Source organism: Delphinapterus leucas, chromosome 10, assembly GCF_059928025.1.
Source record: "Delphinapterus leucas isolate spDelLeu-1000000601 "Yukka" chromosome 10, BTC_Dleu_Yukka2, whole genome shotgun sequence".
NCBI lineage: Eukaryota > Metazoa > Chordata > Mammalia > Artiodactyla > Monodontidae > Delphinapterus > Delphinapterus leucas.
Window position 1 is genome coordinate 55788241 of NC_143138.1, and position 22267 is coordinate 55810507.

Sequence of the window (22267 nt, forward strand, 5' to 3'; positions counted from 1 at the left end):
CAGAATAACAAAATAGCAGAACCAGGGTATGGAAAAGTCCCCAGATGTAGACTCAGATACTTATGTTCAAGTTCTTTTTTCTTTAATTGAAGTATAGTTGACTTACAATATTATATTAGATTCAGGTGTACAACATAGTGGTTCAATGTTTTTATAGATAATATTCCATATAAAGTTATAAAATATTGGCTATATTCCCTGTGCTGTATGTTACATCTATGCAACTTATTTATTTTATACCTAGTAGTTTGAACCTCTTACTATCCTACTATATATGTATATGTATGTGTGTGTGTGTGTGTGTATCTGAATCACTCGCCTCCTGTCTAAGTCTCTCTTCCTCCAGCATCAGTCCAATTTATAGCCAGAAGGACTTGACGTGCAGAAGGTGTGTTCTGCTCCTTTGCTGGTTCCAGGCCCTCACCTCTGTGGGGCTCAGTCTCACAGAGCGATTGCTTCATAGCCCCCTCGCAGTTAGCTTTGCTGGAGATGGAGAGTCCTCTTCAAAATAAGTGCTGTGCTCCCAAGGGCTCGTGACTCCCTTCCCCTGTATCAGTGAGGATGTGCTAGGTTACGGTTCGGTAACAAACACTCCAAGATAATCCAGGAACTCTTCCTTCCTGCTCCTTTGGCAGTTCCAGCCCCTCTGCTGGGTCTGGGCTGTAGGATGGAGGGAAAGGGACAAGAGTCTTGGCGGCCCACAGTTTCTGACCTGTTATGTAGGTTACTGCTGCTTCTCAGGCTAGCCCTTTCGGGCTGATGATGCTCCATTGCTGGTCTTAGTGGGGCTTCTCTAGAGGGCCCCTGCAGGGTGTTCCCCACCCCCGACGCCATACAGTTCCCTGAAGTAGAGCACTGGCTTCACATGGTCCCGGCCAACTTCAAATGGGCAACAAGGCACAATCCCACCACATGTTTGGAAGGTGGGGAGAACAGCACTGTATTGCTGTGTACACACGATAGATACTCAACTTAATGGTTCAAAACACCAGCCATCTTTTTAGTTGATGATTCTATGGGTTGACAGTTTGAGCGGGACTCAGCTGGGCAGTTCTACTGGTCTCATCTATGCTCCTTGATTCCCTGCAGGGAGCAGGGTGGCTCTGCTTCAGGGGTGTCACTCGAGTGATGGGGGCTTCTGGACTGTGTGTCTCTCATCGTCCTTCAGGCTATATCGGCTTTGTGCATATGGCAGTTTGGCAGGTTTCCAAGAGGGCAGACAGAAGCATACAGGGCATCTTGAGATTTGGGCTTGGAAGTGGCTTAAAGTTGCTCTGCCGCCTGCTGTTGGTCAAATTCCCCAAACCAACAAGATTTGAGGAACTCAGCTTTGATGGGAGGAGCTGCGAGGTCACCTTGTAAAGGGGCATGGGAAGGGGAAGGGTAGAGAACTGTGGCATCCACCCCAAGCAGTAAGACCACCACATCTTCCTGATCTTCTGTGGGAGAAGTTGGGGGGCTGATGGCTAGATTAGGTGGCTAGACTCGGCAAGGCCAGATCAAGACATCTTCTGTGTCCAGTAGGGGTGTCTGACCACACTTGATGGAGGTCTTTATTAGAATAGTGTGATGAGCACTTGTTTTGTCTACAGCTTTGGGGCTTAGACATTAATTCCAGGCAACACGCATGGATATTCAATCACAAAAGGAAAACTGCCTTAAAGGTGAAGTGACCTACTACAGGTCATGCAGCTGCTAAGTGGTTCATTTCTTTTATCTGGGGAGAGGGGAAACTATGCACTAAGGGCTGCTGATTAAAAAGCATGATAAATGCCAGAGACTTAAAAGGCCGCTGTGGCTGGGATGGGCAGAGCAAGGTGGACGGTGGTGTGAGCTGTCACTGGGATCCAGAATCTACCAGTCCCTGGAGCCCATGGCAAGGAGCTTTTCTTTAAATTTATAAAGAACAAAGGAAGCTCTGTGAAGGATTTTAAACAACAGGCTCACATTTTGTTTCCAAAAGACCCTTCCGGCTGCCATGTGAAAACTAGATTGGAGGTGCAGACTGGACCAAACCCAGTTAGGATTCCTCCAGCCCCATGTGGTGCCACTCCATGGTCCCAAAGGCAAAGGAGAAATGGTCTAGTTTGCCATGAGCAAAACCGAGAGGCAGGGCACAGGGAGGAGCAGAGAAAGTCAAATGGGTAATTTCACACCGTGCCCTCCTCAAACACACGCACGCGCACACGCATACGCACGCACACACACTGCTTCGGACCCAAGCAGGCTTGAGAAGTTCCGGCTTGTGTTCTGTGATACTTCAGCCAGATTAATTCCGAATCAGACAGCGGCCTCCTCGGCTTGGCTATGTGAACAGACAGATGGCTGCCAAGGGACCACAGCAGAGAAAGACCAGCAGAGACCCCAGCCTGAGGGACCCAGCCTTTGAGCCCAGGAGTTCATACAATTAATATTTCCAGCGATTCCAATTCAAAAGGCAAATGGTGTCCAAAGCAGTGGGATATTTTGACAACACATGGGTGGGAGGGCAGGGAGGCAGAGAGGAGGGGCAGGCGGTGGAATAGGGGCTGCTGACATCACCCATCCCCTCAGGGACATCTGTGAGCCTCTCCAGGGGCTGAGGAAGTCCGTAGGAACAGAGCAGTCCATGGAGCAGGCCTCAGCCCCACAGCAGGAGTCTGCACGATTGATCGTAAGTCTGTTCTGTCATTGCATTGCAGCTCCAGAAACTAAAACGATCACTTTCTTTCAAGACCAAGAGTTTACGGAGCAAAAGTGCTGACAACTTCTTCCAGCGAACCAACAGCGATGCGAAGCTGCAGGCAGACATGCTTTCGGAGGTCAGCCCCAGCTCCAGCCTGCTCCCTGCCCCCGGATGCCTGACGTCCACAGTCACCAGGGCCGGCCTGTACCCAGGCGGCGGCAAGGCCCACGCCTTTCAGGAGCACATCTTCAAGAAGCCCACTTTCTGTGATGTCTGCAACCACATGATCGTGGGTAAGCCGTCCCTCTGCCTCCTCCTCCAGGTCCTTGCATCCCTGCAAAGCCAGGTGAGAGGGGTGTACCTGAGTCCAGGTCCCCGTGGACAGACTCTGAGTCTGTCTGATATGCAGGAGGGTTGTTTGGGAGCGTTTGGGGTGACAGTGTGTGTCAACAGGTAAGGGAAGCAGGGCTGGGTGGAGGGAGACGCTGGGTTGTGGTACAGATGGAAGAAAGCTTCCAGCCGATCCCCAGGGAGCTCTCAAGCCCCGTACAGTCATCTCGCGTTGAGGCCAGAGGTCTGGGACTTTGTACCCCTGCATCACCTCTCACCGGGTACGGGCAGCCCCTGGGGAGGGGGCAAAATCTTTTTAGCTAAGGGCAGTTAAGGGAGAGGGAATCCGTGAGGCAATCAAGGTGCTGGGCAGTTGGGGGGATTCGAACGCCTCTGTTCTGCAGGGAGATCTGAGTGACCCATTGCAGGGTCCTCTCCAGTATGCGTGGCCGTGTCTATCTGGGGTCGCCTGGGCAGGGGGTCTGTGGCTTGCTGAGCTCCAGGTGAGTGACCGAGACAGGCAGCTGTGGAAGGCAGGAGACCTCAGGGAGGCACTGACCCAGGCAGGACAGGGGATTCGGTTGGAATGGTGATTACAATTCTGGACCCGGAAAGGACTCACTCCTGGTACCTCAGAGAAATGGTGATAGCCTGAGCGTCTTGCGGGTTGTGCCCAGATGAAGAGAATGACCTATAAAATGTCCCAGCTAGAAGGAAGACCTGAGCCATTGAGAGCCAGGCGCACAGAAATTCCGCAGTTAACGCTCTTCTGCCTGTCCCACGGTGGAAACCCAGTGACCAAACAGATGGAGGAAACCATAAAGGTACTTTGGGTGGAACTCAGAGTGAATTGAAACCCGTTGTTTCAAGAACAGCAGCCTGTCCTGGTGATTGACGGGCCACTGCAGAACAAGAGAGGAGGGGGAAGGAGACGCCCATGTGTGCTCTCAGGGAGCAGTTAGGATGTACCCACCCTAGGAGAAGTTGAAGGGCAGAAGGCTGGAATTAAGAGAGGAAATGAGGCTGGGAATCAAACGATGCAAGGCTGACCGAGATGGGGACTGTCCTCCTGAGACGGTGCTGATCCTGCAGATATGAAGCCAAGCAAGGCCTAGAGTGCCTGGACAGCCACTGAGAGGGTAACAGGTGTGAGAGACAGGCCTTCCCAAGTGGGGTCCCAATGCCAGGCCCACGCCATACCTCCTGCTCACTTATGGCCTGGATGCTGCAGCGCTGGGTTTGGCCGTGAAGGCTTCAGGGAAGAACACTTTAAGATCAAGAGCCTGTTTCCCAAGCTGGGAGCCAGGGCCCAGTGTGGCCCTGATATGTCGTTCATCTCACCTTCCAGCTCCTCAACCCTGAAACCCTTCCCAGCCCCCCGTTCCCCCTTCAGTACCCATTTCCCGTGGCCCAGCACCTCTTCTGGGTATGACAGTTGCCTCATGTCAGATTCCCTAGAAGCAGAGCCTGACATGGGGACTCAAGTGCACGTAATTTATTGAGAGGGTGCTCTCAGGACAAGAGGGAGAGAGGGAAGCGGATGGAGAAGGGGAGGAACTAAACTAGGAAGTGGTGTTAGGTGGATCTTGCGGGAGTCTGGAGCATGAATTTCACCAGTTGGTCCTTCCTTGAGGCCAGCCTTTGGTATCAGTGGGCTTCCCTCCTCCTCCCATGATGGAGGTCATTTCAAACCCCTGGGCAAAGTGGCTCATGTTCTGCCGATGGCAATTTTCGGAAGAAAGGGGCAGCTGTGAGCCACGAGCAGCCAGCACACATACCACCAGTGTTATTAGTGAGGTTTCGCTGCTATAACGAATTGCCACAAACTTGGTAGCTTCAAACCACACAGATTTATTACCTTATAGTTCTGGAGATCAGAAGTCCACAATGAGTCTCACTGGGGTAAAATCAAGGTGTCCGCAGAGCTGCATTCCTTTCTGGAGGCTCTAGGGGGGAATCCATGTTCTTGTCTTTTCCAGCTTCTAGAGGCTGCCCACACCTTGGCTTGTGACCCCTTTTTATCTTCAGTGCAATGAAGCGTGGCAGTGGCAGGTCACGTCTTTTTCACACCACCATCCCTTTGGTCCTGACTCTCCCCCTTTCCTAAAGATTCTTGAGATTACACTGGACCTACCTGGGTAAACCAGGATCACCTTCCCATATCAAGGTCACCTGATTAGCAGCCTTACTTCCATTTGCACCCTTGAGTTCCCCTTGCCACGTAACATAACTACTCACCAGTTCTGGGGATTAGGACATGGACATCTCTGGGAGGCCATTGTTCTGCCTGTACCTACCCAGTACGGGGTATCTGGGTAGGGCATCAGCAGTGTCCACCATGGCAATAGAAGAAAACCTTAGTTGAAGATCACAAGACTGGCCTCTGTGGATTCCTTTCCATGCTGTCTCTGATGCCAGTCATTTGATAGTTATATTCCAGCCGAAGGCTTTGTGATGTCACAGGGTGAGAGGCCATCTTACTTTGAAGCGGGCAGAGAGGTACCTTTCCATATGGTACACAGAATGGGGAGAGCGCGGACCCATGTTTTGCTCCTGGCTATTCCCATGGAAACAATTAGCCCCTTCCCTTCCCAGATGAAATGAGATGAGGGAGTGAGGACGGTAGAAAGACCATGCGTGTAGAACCAGACAGCCTGGATTAGAGCCCCGTGCAGCTGTGTGACCTCATGCCAGTGACTTGCCTTCTTTTAACCTGTGTCCTCATTTTATGCGGAGATGATAATACCACCCTCAGGGTTTTGTGTGGACTAATGAACTGGTAGAAGGGAAGTACCAGGCATCTAATAGACCTCAGCAGAGGAAGGGTATTGGAATTGATATCATTATCATTATTATTAAACAAGAAAATAGTCATTTTCCTAAGGAAGAGAAAGCTATTTAGAGGGTAAACCAAATTAGAGTAACAAAAAAATTTTTTGACACTTTATAGGCATAAATAATTTAAAAAATAATGTCATGGTAACAAAATAATTAGTCCCTCATCTACACAGCAGTGTTTTACATACACCTTAAAGATTGCCTCTGATTCTGCATTTCCCATTCTGTGAGGGATATGAACAAGCAAGCAGGTGTCTAGAAGAGAGTGATCAGAATGGTGAGTGGTGTGCCAAAATAAGATTGTGAGGAAACCCTGGGAGTTTGGTGTGGAAAAGACTTTGGATGTGCAACTGTGTTTTAAAATACCATATTGGAAAAGTCAAGAGACTTACTCTCTGTGCCTTTAGAGGGAAGGGTTGGGAGCAAGGGGTAAAGTTAAAAGACAAATTTCAGGGAGAATATAACCATTTAACTGAGGCATTTGACCGGTAATTGAAGGGCCTGCCTTATGAGTAGCGAGTAATTTAACTTCTCCCAGGCGTAGGTGGTCTTGAACATCTTCCCCTACTTAATTAACCGATATTCTTTGAAATGAGCCTCTGCTGCTTCCCAAAGAGACCAGTGTGTGTCATCATTGAACGTGGAAATATCAGTGGTTTCCAGTGTAACCGGGAAGGCAGGGTTCTGCGGTGTCCTTCACCCTTGGCCAAGACCCAGTTGGCGGGGGGAGGGTGTGTGTGGAGGGGTGTTTATTCAAAATGGGGAGCAGCATCAGCCACTTTTGCAACCATACACACAGGCCTGTCCTCATCCTCAGAAAACCATTCTCTATCCACACTGTCATTTTCTAGTCACTATTATTATTCATGTTCTTCCTTCTAACAGGCCACATTTAGGAAGAGTGCTTTGTGTCAGTCAAGGATTTCCAAAAAATCGCCGTATCACAACTACTCTAAAACTCCAGCGTGCTCAAAACAGCTTTCTTTTACTCTTACTCAGCATCTTCAGATCACCTGGGGTTTGGCTGATCCAAACTCAGCTCAATTATTGCGTCCTCTCTCTCTTCCTTATCTCTTACCCTTTCGTTGGACCCACGGGCTGCCCATGCCATGTCCTTCTAATGGCAAGGACAAGTGGAAGCATACAGAGTTTCCAGAGGGCCTTGGGTTGGAGGAACCCAACTGTCACTTCTGTGGGTACTCCACCGGGATGTGGGTCAAACCCATGTCCAGGGATGGAGAAGTGCACTCTGCCCCCAGTAGCAGGGATAGCAAAGCCACCTGCGAAGGACAGAGTGAAGAATGTTAATAATCCAGCCTACCACTGGGCTTAGGATGGCCTCTGCACTACGGAGCCTTTTTTGTCTGGGAGACACTACTAAGTCTTAGAGCTTAAACTACCTTCCGCGTCCATTCTGCATCTGGAAGTGATGCCTGGCATCTGACCATTACCATGGCAGGGAGGGGGTCTTATCATGTCTTGTGCTCAGAACTCTGAGGCAATTTGGCCTCCAACTTCATTTTTGTGTCTACCTACCTAGCTTCGGAATTTGATACATCATTTTCAATTTCCACACAGATTTCCACTGTCCTTTTCAAGGCAGTGCTATTCATAACCCTTAAATAGGTGATGATGAGTCTCTATTTTCAGTCTCATGACGAGTGTGAAAAGACCGACAGCCTGTGTCTTTTTAAAACAACTAATGGAAGTGAGTTCATCTCTGAGGAATGTCACAGTCATTACCCTAAAGAGGATTCCAGGTACATCTCAAGTACAGTGACAATTTTGAAAGATTCTGTTTTGAAAATCACACCCAAAAAAATGCTTTGTGTTAAAGAGAATTTCACTATACTTTTCTCTTCTCAGAATTAAATGTATAGTGTAACTGCCTTTTTAACATAAAAAGAAAGAGAAGAGAAAAAACAGTCAACAAGGCACACTGCTCTTTTCAAAGATGAAAACCAAGTAAACCAAATAGTAGGCTCCTTCAAGGAAAGGAGAAAGGGTATTAGAGAGGTGATGTGAGACCAGAGGGAACGAGGAGAGGGAAAGGGCAGAGGAAGGAGGCGAGGAGAGGAAGAGGAGTGAGGTAAAGCAGAGGCTGATGGACGTGATCCTTCCCGAAACACTGCCCAGGGCTTGTCATCTGTGATAGAGCACAGCTGATCTGCCCCTTTTTCTTTACTCTGCAAACCTAACCTCCTGTCTCTACATAATCACCTGAAGATTTGTATTCTTTTTTTTTTGCGGTATGCGGGCCTCTCACTGTTGTGGCCTCTCCCGTTGCAGAACACAGGCTCCGAACGCACAGGCTCAGCGGCCATGGCTCACGGGCCCAGCCGCTCCACAGCATGTGGGATCTTCCCGGACCGGGGCACGAACCCATGTCCCCTGCATCGGCAGGCAGACTCTCAACCACTGCGCCACCAGGGAAGCCCAAGATTTGTATTCTTTAAGCCTCAGCTCATCTTCATTTTCTAAATTCCGGGGAAAGACCCCCTGCTACTATCCCCTTAGAATGACATTCCAGAGAACATATTAAAGCAGGTTTTTTCTTCTCAACTGAGAACCAAAGGTTATGTAATGATGGCCAAGAAAAATCAAATCTCATTTGTGCAGTTTCTAGCTGATGGATATTTGTATAAAAATAAATGGAATCTGGCATCCTCGCTGTCTAGAATTTCTAAGTTGGAATGGACACTCAGAGTTGGGTTTACAGGGTCTCACATGTGTGCCTCGCCTAGCTGCCTAGGCCTTAAAGCTGGAAAGCTTAAACATTTGCCACCGGAAAGTGGCAGTAAAAGTAGACCAGGACCCCAGCCTCATTCCCTGCCCATCTCTTTCTAATTTCTTTAGCTCCTTCACTCCTCATTCCCTAGTGCCAGCATTGCCCTTGACCTTAGACCTGAGATTGCTCCTCCCCTGCTGACCCTGCCCTTAGGCCCCTTGGGTTAAGCAGGCACTATGGCATGCCCCCCGCCTCCAGGACATGGCTACCCTTTATGATCACCTCCTTTCCAGAAATGTGGTCACCTGTGCAAGCCAAAGATGATCAAGCCAGTCTTTCATGGAGACATGAGAGAAATAGGCAGGTGTGTTCACCAGCCCCAGTGCTGGATGCCCAAGCCTTTGGGTCAACAGGATTCAAGAGCCAGTCAGACTAGGAGAATCCTCTTGGACTTGCTTAGAAGAAAAATACTTCCTCCACCAAAACAATCCACTCTTGCCATCTTTAGGCCTTGGCAGTGGGAGTTAGGGTGGGCGACACGTCTTCACTGGGCACTCAGTACATGTATTCCATCTAGGGCACTGTGTCTTTACAATGAACTCTCTACAGTGACTCGTTTCAGGAGAGCGTTGAATTTCCTTGTGGTAATCTGCATCTCATTGGAATTGCAAAGACTCGAACAAGTCAGTATGTGCTATTAGCATAATGAACTCAGTGCATGAGTCCACTCTGTCAATTAAGGAGATTTTTCTAAGGGACTCCATTCTGACACCTTGTTTCCAAAACTTTTTTTTTTTGAATTTATTTTTTTGCTGTGTTGCGTCTTCATTTCTGTGTGAGGGCTTTCTCTAGTTGTGGCAAGCGGAGGCCGCTCTTCATGGTGGTGCCCGGGCCTCTCACTATCACGGCCTCTCTTGTTGCGGAGCACAGGCTCAGTAGTTGTGGCGCACAGGCCTAGTTGCTCCGCGGCATGTGGGATCCTCCCAGACCAGGGCTCGAACCCGTGTCCCCTGCATTAGCAGGCAGATTCTCAACCACTGCACCACCAGGGAAGCCCCCAAAACTATTTTTAAATTAGCTAAATGTTTTTAGTTGGCAGCCACTTAGAAGACACAGCATATTAAATGGGCACATATTTTCTAAACAAATATTTAGCAAAAAGGCTGGATTTTGTTGCCTAAAATGTCAAGTTTCCTCATACAGTCACTGCAGTCAAAGGATCATTTACTTTCTAACTGTCCGAGTAGCAGCCACTGGGGAAAACAGTAATGGCTTTGTCCTGGGTAAGAATCCCTAAAACAGGACAGAGTTAGAGATCCTAGTGAAAGTGGTTTATTATGGGGAGAGCCCTCAGGAGAAGGGGAATCAGAGAAACAGGACCAGGCAGGGGGAGGAGTCAAGCAAGGATGTGGTCTCAGCTGGAGCTGACGTCACATGATCCCACCCAGGGGGAGCTCTGGAACACAGATTTTATCATATCGCCAAGTAGCCCCACCTTGAGACCAGGGTGTTGGCCTTTGTATACTCCTGTCGCTCAGTCATTGGTCATGGCTGCCCCCCAGGGGACAGTGGGAGTGTGACATCCCAGACAAAGAGGATCCCATTTGGCTGAGAACAATTCTCTGAAAAAGAGCACCTGTGAGCCATTCGGAGCCAATACTCACAGTGTCAGTACGATAAGTAAAATCTAGGCGAGGCACTAACAGCATCAGTATCTCTGTAAACACACTTTAATGCTACAAGACGCAATATAAAAACATCCTCCACTAGGAATGAATTTGAAATGCAGATGGACCGTGACATTGTTGTACCCATAACACTGTGTTATCATTATAATGGATAATATAAGGAGAGGAAATATTACATTACACTGAGTCACGGAACTTTCTGCTATGCTTTTGTTTGACCATTAATTTAGTTGTTTCCTGACCTATTCGGACCTCATCCGATTGCTTGAAAAAGCCATAAACATTGAAACATGAACCACACCTTGAATGGAAATATTCACTCACCGTTGAAGCTGTTTCTTGGTGGAAAATGCCAAACAGAAATCAAGGGGAATATTAAAAAAAGCAAATGTAAAATCTATGTATTCTCAGGATGGAATTAAAACTCTTGAAATGCCATCAGTCATTTAGCTGGACAGTTGTTTTAGGAGCTGTGCAGCTTATAAATAAGAAAATACAAGTGCTCTCTAGAACCTTTTTCTTAAATTTCAGTTGTATATTTTCCTTTGGGCTGTGGTATGTGTCCATCATAAAATGTGGTACCTAGACCTCAGTGGTTTGCCCTATGGGATTGTTAATCTCTGGAGTCTTAATTGCTTACAAGTAGCAGTAAACTGCTACTTTTCTACTAGGGGACAAAAAGGCAACGTAGTTCCTGGACCAACAGAAGTAATTTCTTTGTATTCTTTGCTTATCTAGCCCCCTTGAGAGAATTGTGTTGCTTCTGGGGACAGGGTTTTAAGTGAAAGTAAATAAAACTGGAGCACACCCAGGGTAGGGAGATAGTGACCCTGCCGGCTGAGGAATGTTTACAGGAGGTGGCAATGCTTGGCTGGGAGAAGACTTTGGGGAACACAGTCATTGTCTTCAAATAGCTGAAGTGATCTCATCTGGAAGAGGGTTTAAACTTGCTCAGGGTCCCAGGTGCACATTGATGGATGATACAGTGAGGCAGAGTTCAAGATGCTAAAAGGAAGAGCTTCTAAAAGTATTCCCAGAAGTAGGCTTCGTAGATTTGGGGAGGGAGGATTTTCTATAGTAAAATATGTTTGGAAAATGCTGTACACTACACTCCCTTTGTATAATCACAGCACATGTTAGCATTTTGAAGTCCTGCTATCCTGAAGACAACCAGGTGTTATCAGTGGAGAACAGAGGCAGTGGAGCAAATGGGTGATAACGGAGTTCTCCCTCCTGAAGATTTTCTTTTCCCTAATTCCACTCGGCTGTCATTGAACACTATTTGGCATGTCTCTAATGGACACAATTTGGAAAGCCTTTACAGTGCCTGCAAAAGCAAGTTCATTAAAGAGTTATTAAGACTTCAGATCCCATGTTCTCAGAGAACATTGTACTCAGCACCTTTTAACTAAAGGCGCACAAAATACTTTTCAGCTAGCGTCTTCCATTAGTTTCCTGAAATTTTATGCCTGCTGCCATGTTTTTGTTGTTGTTGTTGTTGTTGTTTCGGTAAGCGGGCCTCTCACTGTTGTGGCCTCTCCCATTGCGGAGCACAGGCTCCGGACACGCAGGCTCAGCGGCCATGGCTCACGGGCCCAGCCGCTCCGCGGCATGTGGGATCTTCCCAGACCAGGGCACGAACCCGTGTCCCCTGCATTGGCAGGAGGACTCTCAACCACTGCGCTACCAGGGAAGCCCTGCCATGTATTTTAAGAAATACATTCTGTCTCATTTAAAATGACTTAAATGAAAAAGTAAACCACATTCCTTCCAGCAAAGATGGAGCAGAAATGGATGTTGGTAGGCTCCAAGGAAGGAGGTATGTTAGAGCCTCACACAGAGGTAGAAGCAGCTTCTGTCAGGGGCTAGTGTTATGCTCTGGGACCTCACATGGGACTGCATGGTATCACTTGACCTGCTGCCAAAACAGAAGACAGGAACATAGAAGTTGGAGAGGACTGCCCGTGTTACCAGATTGCTCAGCACGCTACCCTGCAATGGTCCTAATGTGTTTTGAGCCCATTGTCAGTGCCCCAGCGTTTTTGCTCTTCCTTCTGGAAGATCTGGGACACCCTTCCTTCCTGCCCCATTTCTCTATCCATGCCTGCACCAAATCAATTAAAAGGCTTTCTCCAGTTCCTGTGGTGACCACTTTCTCTAAACTTTCATGTCATTTCTCAAACAGCCTACCCCTTGAAGGAATGATCTGGTCTGATGCAGGTGCCTATTCCCACAGCAGCCAGCACAGCACCCACCGACATGTAGTGGGTATATTAAAAAGAGCAGTGAGTGAGTGGGAGAAAAATCGCCTGCCTTAAATACCAACCAACAGAAATAGAAGAACATGGAAAACTCCCTAATCCCTCTGCAAGCCATTCCCGTGGTGTGTCAAGTCTCCAGCCTGCCCAGAAGGAAGCTTGACACAGGAGGCCAATTTTCTCATCTGTCATCTTTCTCTGTATTTCTCCTTTGTGTTGCATATTTTCATGTAAAGCTACTCAGCGCACAAAGGGTCATTACATGGATTCCTTCATTGTGAATTATATCCATAGCCAAATAAAACAGCTTCCTATCCTGTTTAATACTTCTGTCATGAATCCCACTGTTACAATAATGCTTCCACCTTAGTTTTTTAATACTTGCCTGATATGCCTTTATCTACCTATAACTTTAAACCTTTTTTGTCATGTCATCTAAGTGCTTCTTTTGAAAATAAGCATAATTGGATTTTAGATTTCTTTTTTTTCCCAACCTAAATTTTTCTTCTTAAATGGAAGACGTTTATGCATTAGTATTCATTGTTATGAGTGAAATATTTGGCTTCCTTTTGTCTGGTACTATATGATTTCTATTCTGTGTTTCCTGTTTCCTTCCAGTTCGTGTATGTGTGTGTGTGTGTGTGTGTGTGTGTGTGCGCGCGTGTGTGTGACGTGTGATTTATATGTTCTTTTATAACCTCCACAGTTTGAAAGATATGTAATATATTCTTCTCCTAACAATTACCTCTGAGGTTTTCAAAAAGCACTCGTTATTCCACATTTTTCAAGTTATTAAAAAGTAAAATAAATATGGTAGTTTTATTCCTCTATTATTGCAGATAAGCTTATCCAACTTTTAATCCCAACTCCCATCGTGCCAGCAATAGTATTTCCACTTCTTGTTTTTGCGAATTAAGTACGGCACTCTTGTCAATCCATATTTTTATTGCTCTTCCAATGTTTTGCAATTCAGACATTTGAGAATAAATCTTAAGGTATACATACCTTTTATAACAAGATTTATACATTGATTTAGACATTTCCAGTTGTAACTGATTTTAGTATCTACCACCAGCTCTATTCTTACATAACATCTCCATTCTTCAGCTCTTATTTTTGTTTCTCAGTTGTTCAGTATATTTCCAGCAATATTTTTCAAGAGGATATGGTACCAAAGGCATAAGGAAGGACATTGCCATGGGCCCCCTTGCTTGGCTAATGCATCTCTTGCAGATTGGGGCAGAATGGTGAGCAGAGTCCAATCCGGGAATTCCCGCGGTTTCCACTTAATGTCCCTCAGCCTGTTCTGCGGCTTCGTCCCCTGTCCACTCTGCTCTCACTGAAGCCAGTTGCACACTCTTGCCTTTTACTTTAGTCCATGAAATCCAAAGATCTGAGAACTGCTGCTTTATGATAGTAATTAAATCATCTGTACTATGAGTTCTGACCTTCACTTCTTCTAATAAGGATTTTGATTGTGAAATTTTATTTTTTTGCTGTCCTGTATTCCCCACGCATTCTTCTAGGTTTTTTATTCCTTCTTTTTTTTTGGCCCTCTGAACCACTCGGCATGTGGGATCTTAGTTCCCCAACCAGGGATCAAACCCTCACCCCCTTCAATGGAAGTGTGGAGTCTTAACCACTGGACCACCAGGGAAGTCCCTATTCCTTATTTTGACTCCTTTATTGTAGTATCTGATTCTCTTGTATTTTATTGTGAACCAAAAGCAGACGCTGTCTATAGTTGTCTTCTGTTTAGTATAATATAATTCTTTAAAATGCATATTCCCTTACAACACTGTGAAAGGAGCAAAGGAGACAGGTGATTAATGCAGTCACTTAGACAAGGTGAATGGCAAATCTGATGGTGTAAACTCCTGAGGGCAGTGGCTGTGGTGTGTTGTGTTCACTGTAGCATCCTCAGCGCTAAGTCTGGCACCCATCCTGTAACAGGTGTTCAGTATGAATCTGTTGAATGAATAAATAGATAAATGATTGCTCAACCATTGATAACTATTATGAGAATTATGGTTATGATTATTTTTATTATACACAGAAAAATATTCACAATTAAGAAGGTAGAACTGGGGCTTCCCTGGTGGTGCACTGGTTGAGAGTCCGCCTGCCGATACAGGGGACACGGGTTCGTGCCGTGGTCCGGGAAGATCCCACGTGCCGCGGAGCGGCTGGGCCTGTGAGCCATGGCCGCTGAGCCTGCGCGTCCGGAGCCTGTGCTCCGCAACGGGAGAGGCCACAACAGTGAGAGGCCCGCGTACCGCAAAAAAAAAAAAAAAAAAAAAGAAGGGAGAACTGCAGGTAATCTCAACAGCCATGGATCCTTCAAACATTGAACACCAACTGTGTACCAGCCCGGTGCTGATGTCTAATACCTTCATAAATTCAAGAGAGGAGACTGAGAGGTACCAAAGGAGAAGAGACCAGAATTATCTAGAAACTGGAAGAAGTGAGGAGGAGCCCCTGACTCTTTCAAATGAAGACCTGCTGGGCCTCCTTCCATGCAGATGCTGTGGTGTCCACTGGGGAGGGTGGGTTTAACAGGCCTCGTGATGCTCTCGCTGGCCTTCCAAGGCCATCCCATCCCACACCCCCATCCAGAGCATCAGACTGGGATGTCCCAAAGCCACATCACTGATGGGAGAATATCTGAGTCCTGTTTGGGGGACTAGTTGGGGAAGTCGGGCACCCAAAGGAACTGCTAGAGGCTGGTTCATCTCAGTGATAGCCATACTTCCACATCTGTTCCTAAAGTTGTTTTTCTTAAGGTACACATCTGCTGACATTAGGAAGACACGGGCACTGCCTCCCACCCTGTCCTTAAACATGTCATGATTACTGAGAATACGAAGGGGACCAGGTGGTGACGAGAGAATCTTTATATGCATAAAAAATAAAATAAAGGGCTTCCCTGGTGGCGCAGTGGTTGAGAGTCCGCCTGCCGATGCAGGGGACGCGGGTTCGTGCCCCGGTCCGGGAGGATCCCGCGTGCCGCGGGGCGGCTGGGCCCGTGAGCCGTGGCCGCTGGGCCTGCGCGTCCGGCGCCTGTGCTCCGCAGCGGGAGAGGCCATAGCAGTGAGAGACCGGCGTACCGCAAAAATAAATAAATAAATAAAATTAAATTAAAATTTCCCAGCTTGTCAAACACTGCTGCTGTCCTATCAGTGTACGAAAGAAAATGAGGGACTTCATTCCTATGAACTGTTTATTTTACTAGTAACTGACCAAAGTCTTAAATGGCCAAATTTGAGGGGAAAATTGTGAAAAAAAAAAAAAAAGGTAGCCAAAGGGAAGAGACTGTCCCTCTTAAATTATTTTCCATCATGATGTTTGCAGGTGTTTTGGTGATTTCTTGAATCACAACATAGACATGATTTCCAGAGAAATGATGTTATCCGTGCCCCAAAGAAGAGATCTGTATTTTAGGAGCCTTTTAAAATCATACCTTAGTGGAAAGAAATGACAATACAGGAGGGTATTTCCACTGCATAAATAACTGGCCAGACAGGGGAGAATGATAATTCAAGGCAGTCTTTTGTTACATTTTTAGTCATTCTCCGAAGGTCCAGGTCACCAACTAGATGCTATTTAGTAATATCATAGCCAATAGGTTCTGAATATATATATTTCCGTGTTCTTCTGAGACCCTCTGTGCTTCATATATTTCCTCCTTGTCCCACCTACCAAGAAATGAAAAAGCTGCCTAGGACAGAAGGAAAGGAGGAGAAATCTATCAAGGTGGAATTGGGTGGACAGAAAGTAGGCAGTGAATTCTGGATACACTTTAAGCCTTTTCTAAACTTGTGGCTGCAAAACATTTTCCTGACTGTGATGTTGCTGATTTATGCCTTCCTGCTTGAGGTTAAGACCAAGCCATGGCAGACAAATGTAGAAAGGATCCATGATTAATTCCATGTTTGGAAGCTAGGGATCTCCTGGAATAGGCCATCTCCTGTTAAAAACAGGGGAGGCAGAGACCTGTTGGAAGATGCGTATCTTGTGCCTGCATTCAGCTGCCAGGGCAGAGAACACTCCACTGACCTAATTTAGAAAGGTCCCTTTGCTTGTGCAGCCCCAGGGATATCACATAAATGACAGAACTGGGCCAGTAGTAAAAAAAAAAAAAAAAAAAAATAGGACAGCCCTTTGTGTGTGTCTGGGGCTCAAAGCATCTGGCAGGTGTGTGTGTGTGTGTGTAAGGGAGACACCTGTACACTGTGACCCAGCTATTAAGGACAGAAGATGAGGGGAAGAGAAATACTAATGCATTTTCTTTGTAGTTGATCGAACATTGTCTGGTTGCTGAACCAGAAAAACACAGCATAGACTATTCTATCACATGCTAAGCTTACCTGGAAAGATCCATAAGCCTTTAGCTACCCCAACTCATCATCCCAACAACATGACAACAAGCAAGCACAGGAGTGCACACGTAGATACCTGCCAGCACATGTGCTCACCACACACACACTTTACCTCCAATCAGGGAAATGTGTGTTTCCATTGACACGGCAAGAACATGGCTTCAAGAGTTTACATCTGCATCATTCTGATCCCTTACAGTCTAAGATCCAAGCACTGTAATGCCATAAAGAGAAGTCACAAGAATGACTTACTATAACCGAGGCGGGACAGTGAACCAGCTTGACTCTGACCCGGAAGGACTGTATCACTTCACTTGAGATCAGCCTGATAGCCCTCTTTGAGAAGATGATGTCCAGGAACATTTTCTGAGCATCGATTTTCTCGTTTTAAAAATAGAAATAAAAATATCTCTCTGATAGATGTGGCATAAAGATTCAATGAGGCAGTGCCCAAAAGCAGTGGTGCCCACTTAGCAGTAAGGTTCAGGGCTCTTTGCTTGTCCCTGTCTTCCTGTCCTGCTGTCCCAGGGGGCATGTACTGGTGCTGGCCGGCCTCTTTCCCAAGCTCTGGTCTCTCACTTTAGCTACCGGAACTCTGCTGTTCAGATGCCTTGTGGATGCTGAAATGCCTACATCTTCCCACAGTGAAGCAAATCATCTCCTTCCCCCATAAAACCTGCCGCTTTACTGCTGGCCTCTCCTACTGGGGCACGTGGCACCTGCGTGCTCCCATCTACCTGGCCAGAACCTCAAGGCTGTCTTTGACTTCTCCCAGCCCCTCTCTCTAGAAACCCCACCCATGAGCAGTATACTCTTGTCAGTTCTACTTCTGTGACTTCTCCATGGCCAACTCCCTCCCCTCTTCCCACTGCTCCTGCCTCAGGCCGGGCTTCAGCACATCTCATGTGAACTGTTTCAAGAACTTCCTAAACTATGTTCTTTTATCCATCTCTACCGCCTCATCCCCTTGACACTGCTGCCAACCCTCCTCTGAAAGCAAACTGACATCGAATTACTGCTTTTCTCAGGAAAAATTACTGCTTTCCTCAACCTGATTGCCCAAAGAATTATACTCAAGCTCCCTAGCTTGATGCTTATTCTAAAACCTCCAGTAGCTGACAAAGGCAAAGAAGTAAGGGCTTTGTCCCATCAGATTTGTGGAAGTGGAACTTCGTTCACTGCCCTGACAGTCATCACAAGTGGCACTAGTGAGCATCTACAAGTGGATCATTGCAAACAAATTCAAAATACAGAACTGCAAGAGAGAGCCAGGAGAGAGGCAGAATGGGGCAGAGAGGTTGGGGGTGGGTGTTTGCATTCTGGCTCTGCACTTAGTAGATGGAGTGACCTTGGACAATTGATTTACCTTCTCTCAATCCCAATTTCTTTTTTTTTTTAATTTTTATTAAAATACAGTTTGTTGGGCTTCCCTGGTGGCGCAGTGGTTAAGAGTCCGCCTGCCGATGCAGGGGACACGGGTTCGTGCCCCGGTCTGGGAAGATCCCACATGCTGCGGAGCAGCTAGGCCTGTGAGCCATGGCCGCTGAGCCTGTGCGTCCGGAGCCTGTGCTCTGCAACGGGAGAGGCCACAACAGTGAGAGGCCCACGTACCGCAAAAAAAAAAAAAAAAATACAGTTTGTTTACAGTGTTGTGTTAGTTTCAGGTATACAGCAAAGGATTCAGTTATACATATATATAAATATATATTCTTTTTTACATTCTTTTCCATTATAGGTTATTACAAGTTATTGAATATAGTTCTCTGTGCTATACAGTAGGTCCTTGTTGGTTGTCTAGTTTATATATAGTGATGTATATATTTTAATCCCAAATTCCTAATTTATTCCTCTGCTGGCTCCCCTTTGGTAACCACAAATTTGCTTTCTATGTCTGTGAGTCTATTTCTGTTTTGTAAATAAGTTCATTTGTATCATTGTTTTAGATTCCACATATAAGTGATATCATATGATATTTGTCTTTCTCTGTCTGGCTTCCTTCACTGGGTCTGATCATCTCTAGGTCCATCCATGTTACTGCAAATGGCATTATTTCATTCTTTTTTATGGCTGAGTAATATTCCATTGTATATGTGTGTGTGTGTGTGTATATATATATATATATATATATATATATATATACCACATCTTCTTTATCCATTCATCTGTTGATGGACACTTAGGTTTTACTTCCATGTCTTGGCTATTGTAAATAGTGCTGCTATGAACGTAGGGGTACATGTGTCTTTTCCAATTATGTTTTTCTCTGTATATGTGCCCAGGAGTGGGATTGCAGGATCATATGGTAGCTCAACTTTTAGTTTTTTAAGGAACCTTCATACTGTTCTCCATAGCAGCTGTTACCAATTTACATTCCCACCAACAGTGTGGGAAGGTTACTTTTTCTCCACATCCTCTCCAGCATTTATTAATTGTAGAGTTTTTCATGATAGCCATTCTGATCAGCGTGAGGTGATACCTCATTGTAGTTTTGATTTGCATTTCTCTAATAATTAGCAATGTTGAGCATCTTTTAATCCCAGTGTCTTTCAAATGAGATTGAAAATAATAATACCTACTTCATGGAATTTACTGATAATTAAATACATTGATACAAATGAATGTTCTTTGTGTATTAAAAAACTCAAAAATTGTTCAGTACGATTAAAGCTATTTGTATGTATGAAAGGTTGAGATTAATAGCATGCCAAATTCCTCGGGAAGCACTTTGGAGATGGAGAGACGGGGTATAGCATAAATTGGCCAATCCATTCTTAGGAGAGCTGAGGATAAGTACAAATTCTTGAGCCCTAAGCTAGAAGAACAATTCTGAAGAAAGCAAATGAGACTGTGAAAACTGCAGACCTCAGAGAAGAGGAGAAGACAGAGAGCAGCAGAGATTATTACTGAGGTCAGGGGTATTCCAGATGGTCATGAGAAAGTGATCATTCAGGAAGACATGTCTCAAAACTTCAAGCCACACACATGTAACAAAAGGAAAGCTTGCTGGCCATGGTGTTAGGACGTGAAATGACCCAGAGGGCAAAGGCTATGGACTCCAAACACAAAGCCCTGAGCCAACCCAACTCCTGTTGCTATTTTTGAAGCCCCGTGTGGGTGAGGGGCGGGAGAAATAGGGAGAGTTTTTCCACTAGGAGTCAGAAACCGAAATAGGAAAGATCAACAGAAGCATTTATAAACAATGGATGCCATTAATTTTTTTAAGCTAGGAAGGAGTTGGAAAAGATGTAATGTGGCAGGGAGCGGGGAATATATTCAGGGAAAGATGGCCCGGGGGTCTTCAAACCATCTTGTTCAATTGAACTCATAGTAGGGGACAGATAGCATGGGTTATTTTTAATCAAGTTCTCATGAGTAGAGTTCAACTGTGATGGGAAAAATGTTCCCATTTTTTTCCCCTTTATCAGAAAACTTTCTAACTATTGAGTGATTTCCAAAGTTTGGGGCCAGTTTAAGCTGTATTGCTCGAATTCTGAAGCTCAAGTTCTTTCTAGTACACCACAGTATGAGGACAGGTCCAGACAGTTCCCAGCATCTGCTTTGAGGAGGGTTTGAGGAATCAGTAGCAGATGTGGAAGGAGTGATTCCCAGAATCAGCTTTCAGCCCCTTCCTAGGTCAGGCAGTCATCAGATGGAACAGTATTCTGGCCTGGGTTGTAGGGTCAACCGGGAGCTTGGAGAGTTCTGGGTCCCAACAAACCAGGATGCAGTCACATTGGAACATTGGCATGAAAAGCAAGACTGACCAGCTGGGAGCCCAGGGAGTAAAGATCTGCAGGTGACTAGAACCCGGTAGTCACACACGCCTCCAGGAGCCAGGGGCCACAAGAAGGAACCTCACTCCTTCCACAGCGTGAGTGGGGCAGAACCCCAGCATTCTCTCAGCCTGGGCACTTCTCTGGCCCAGGTCTGAGTAGGCTGGTCATTCCTCACGGACAGTAATGTTCTTTGTGCCAAGCCCTTTCCTGGCCACAGGGGTTCTAGAGGTGAATAAGCCATCACTCCAAGTCAAGGGCCTTTTGTGAAAGGTACCTGGGAACAGTAAGGGAACAGAGGAGAGTGTGGGTCCTGAGGTGGTGGAAGCAGGGAGAGTGTGTGTGCGCAGGAGGCTTTGGAAAATCCTTAAAAGGGCTTCAAGAAAATGGGAAGCTGTTTAGCACCTGAGCAAGAAAGGCAGAGGAGGCAATGTGAGCAGCGCTCAGGTGGCATGAGTCGGCCACCCTTGCCAGGAGCCACAAATGATCTGGTAAAACCAAGGAGTAGCTCAAGGTGGAGCATATTGAAAATGAAGCAAGGAGAGTCAGCAGAGGTCCCATCAGGGAGGGAATGCTAAGGAATTCTGTTTCATTCCTTGTGTTAGTGTTCATTGAAAGGCAAATGGTCCATGAATAATGCTAGCTGCATTATAATGCCGGTTTTTATCACCCATTGGAGGTTTTGTTATGGCCTTTAGTTTAAAAATACTAACTCTACCATCTTTACTACTGTTTTCATAGTCCCTAGCCCTTAAATGCCTCTGGTCTGCCCAGGCACTGAAAACACACCCTCCACTTTTGCTCTCATCTGTGGCTCTGAGGCCCTTCTGTGAGCCTGGCTTCTGGCCCTCCGAGGCTTTGCAGACTCTTGATGCAAGCGATCTCCTGATCCCTTGCAGTCTCCTCTCCCAGCCAAGGCCTGTACTGCCAGAGGCTGAGGGGAGTCCAGTAGCTAAACCGGTAAGAACAGGGGCCTGGAACATCTTTGAACTATCTCATCTATATTTACCTTTGAATCATTTATATATTTTTTATGTAATCCAAGAAATATTTATGAATCTATTTCTAGATATTCATATATATATAAAACATATATATTATTTATTTCTAGATTTTTTAAAGTTTTTTTTCCCAAATCATAGTAAGGTATCTTTCTTGTCTAATTTACATTAATTTTATCAAATAAATTGTAGGAGTTGATACCATGGTTGCACAATCTGGAAGCAAGTTAATTATCAGTAACAATGTTAACTATTGTTCACCGCTGATTAAGTACCGTACTATGATTACATTTCTTTTCTTACACATTTCTTTTTCTTATTTTTACCCATTCTCCATATTGTTCCTCTAGGTAAGTGATCTCAAGGGCAACAATTGTTTTATCTTTAACTCTGATACTATATGAAATTCAGCCAAAGGGTAAGCAATACCTCGATGGCAAAATCTTATCAAAATTAGTCTGGCCAATTGTTTTATAGATATCTGTAATCGATATCATTTCTTTTAAAAAGCCTGTCATCCAGTGTAGTTGATTCAGCCATTTGCATTGAGAAAACCCCTTCAATATTTTCTCCTAACATCTATATATAAACTTCTTCATTCACTGGA

The 22267-nt window shown here is 45.8% G+C and overlaps 1 protein-coding gene across 1 annotated transcript in view; it reads left to right on the top strand.

Annotated features, from left to right (window-relative positions):
- The window catches only part of STAC (SH3 and cysteine rich domain), a 106542-nt gene that overhangs the window by 33461 nt on the left and 50814 nt on the right, over window positions 1–22267 (top strand). The window contains exon 2 of the mRNA XM_022553798.2: window positions 2682–2958. Within this exon, the coding sequence (XP_022409506.1) occupies window positions 2682–2958 (277 nt within the window). The remainder of the gene's footprint in view (window positions 1–2681; window positions 2959–22267) is intronic.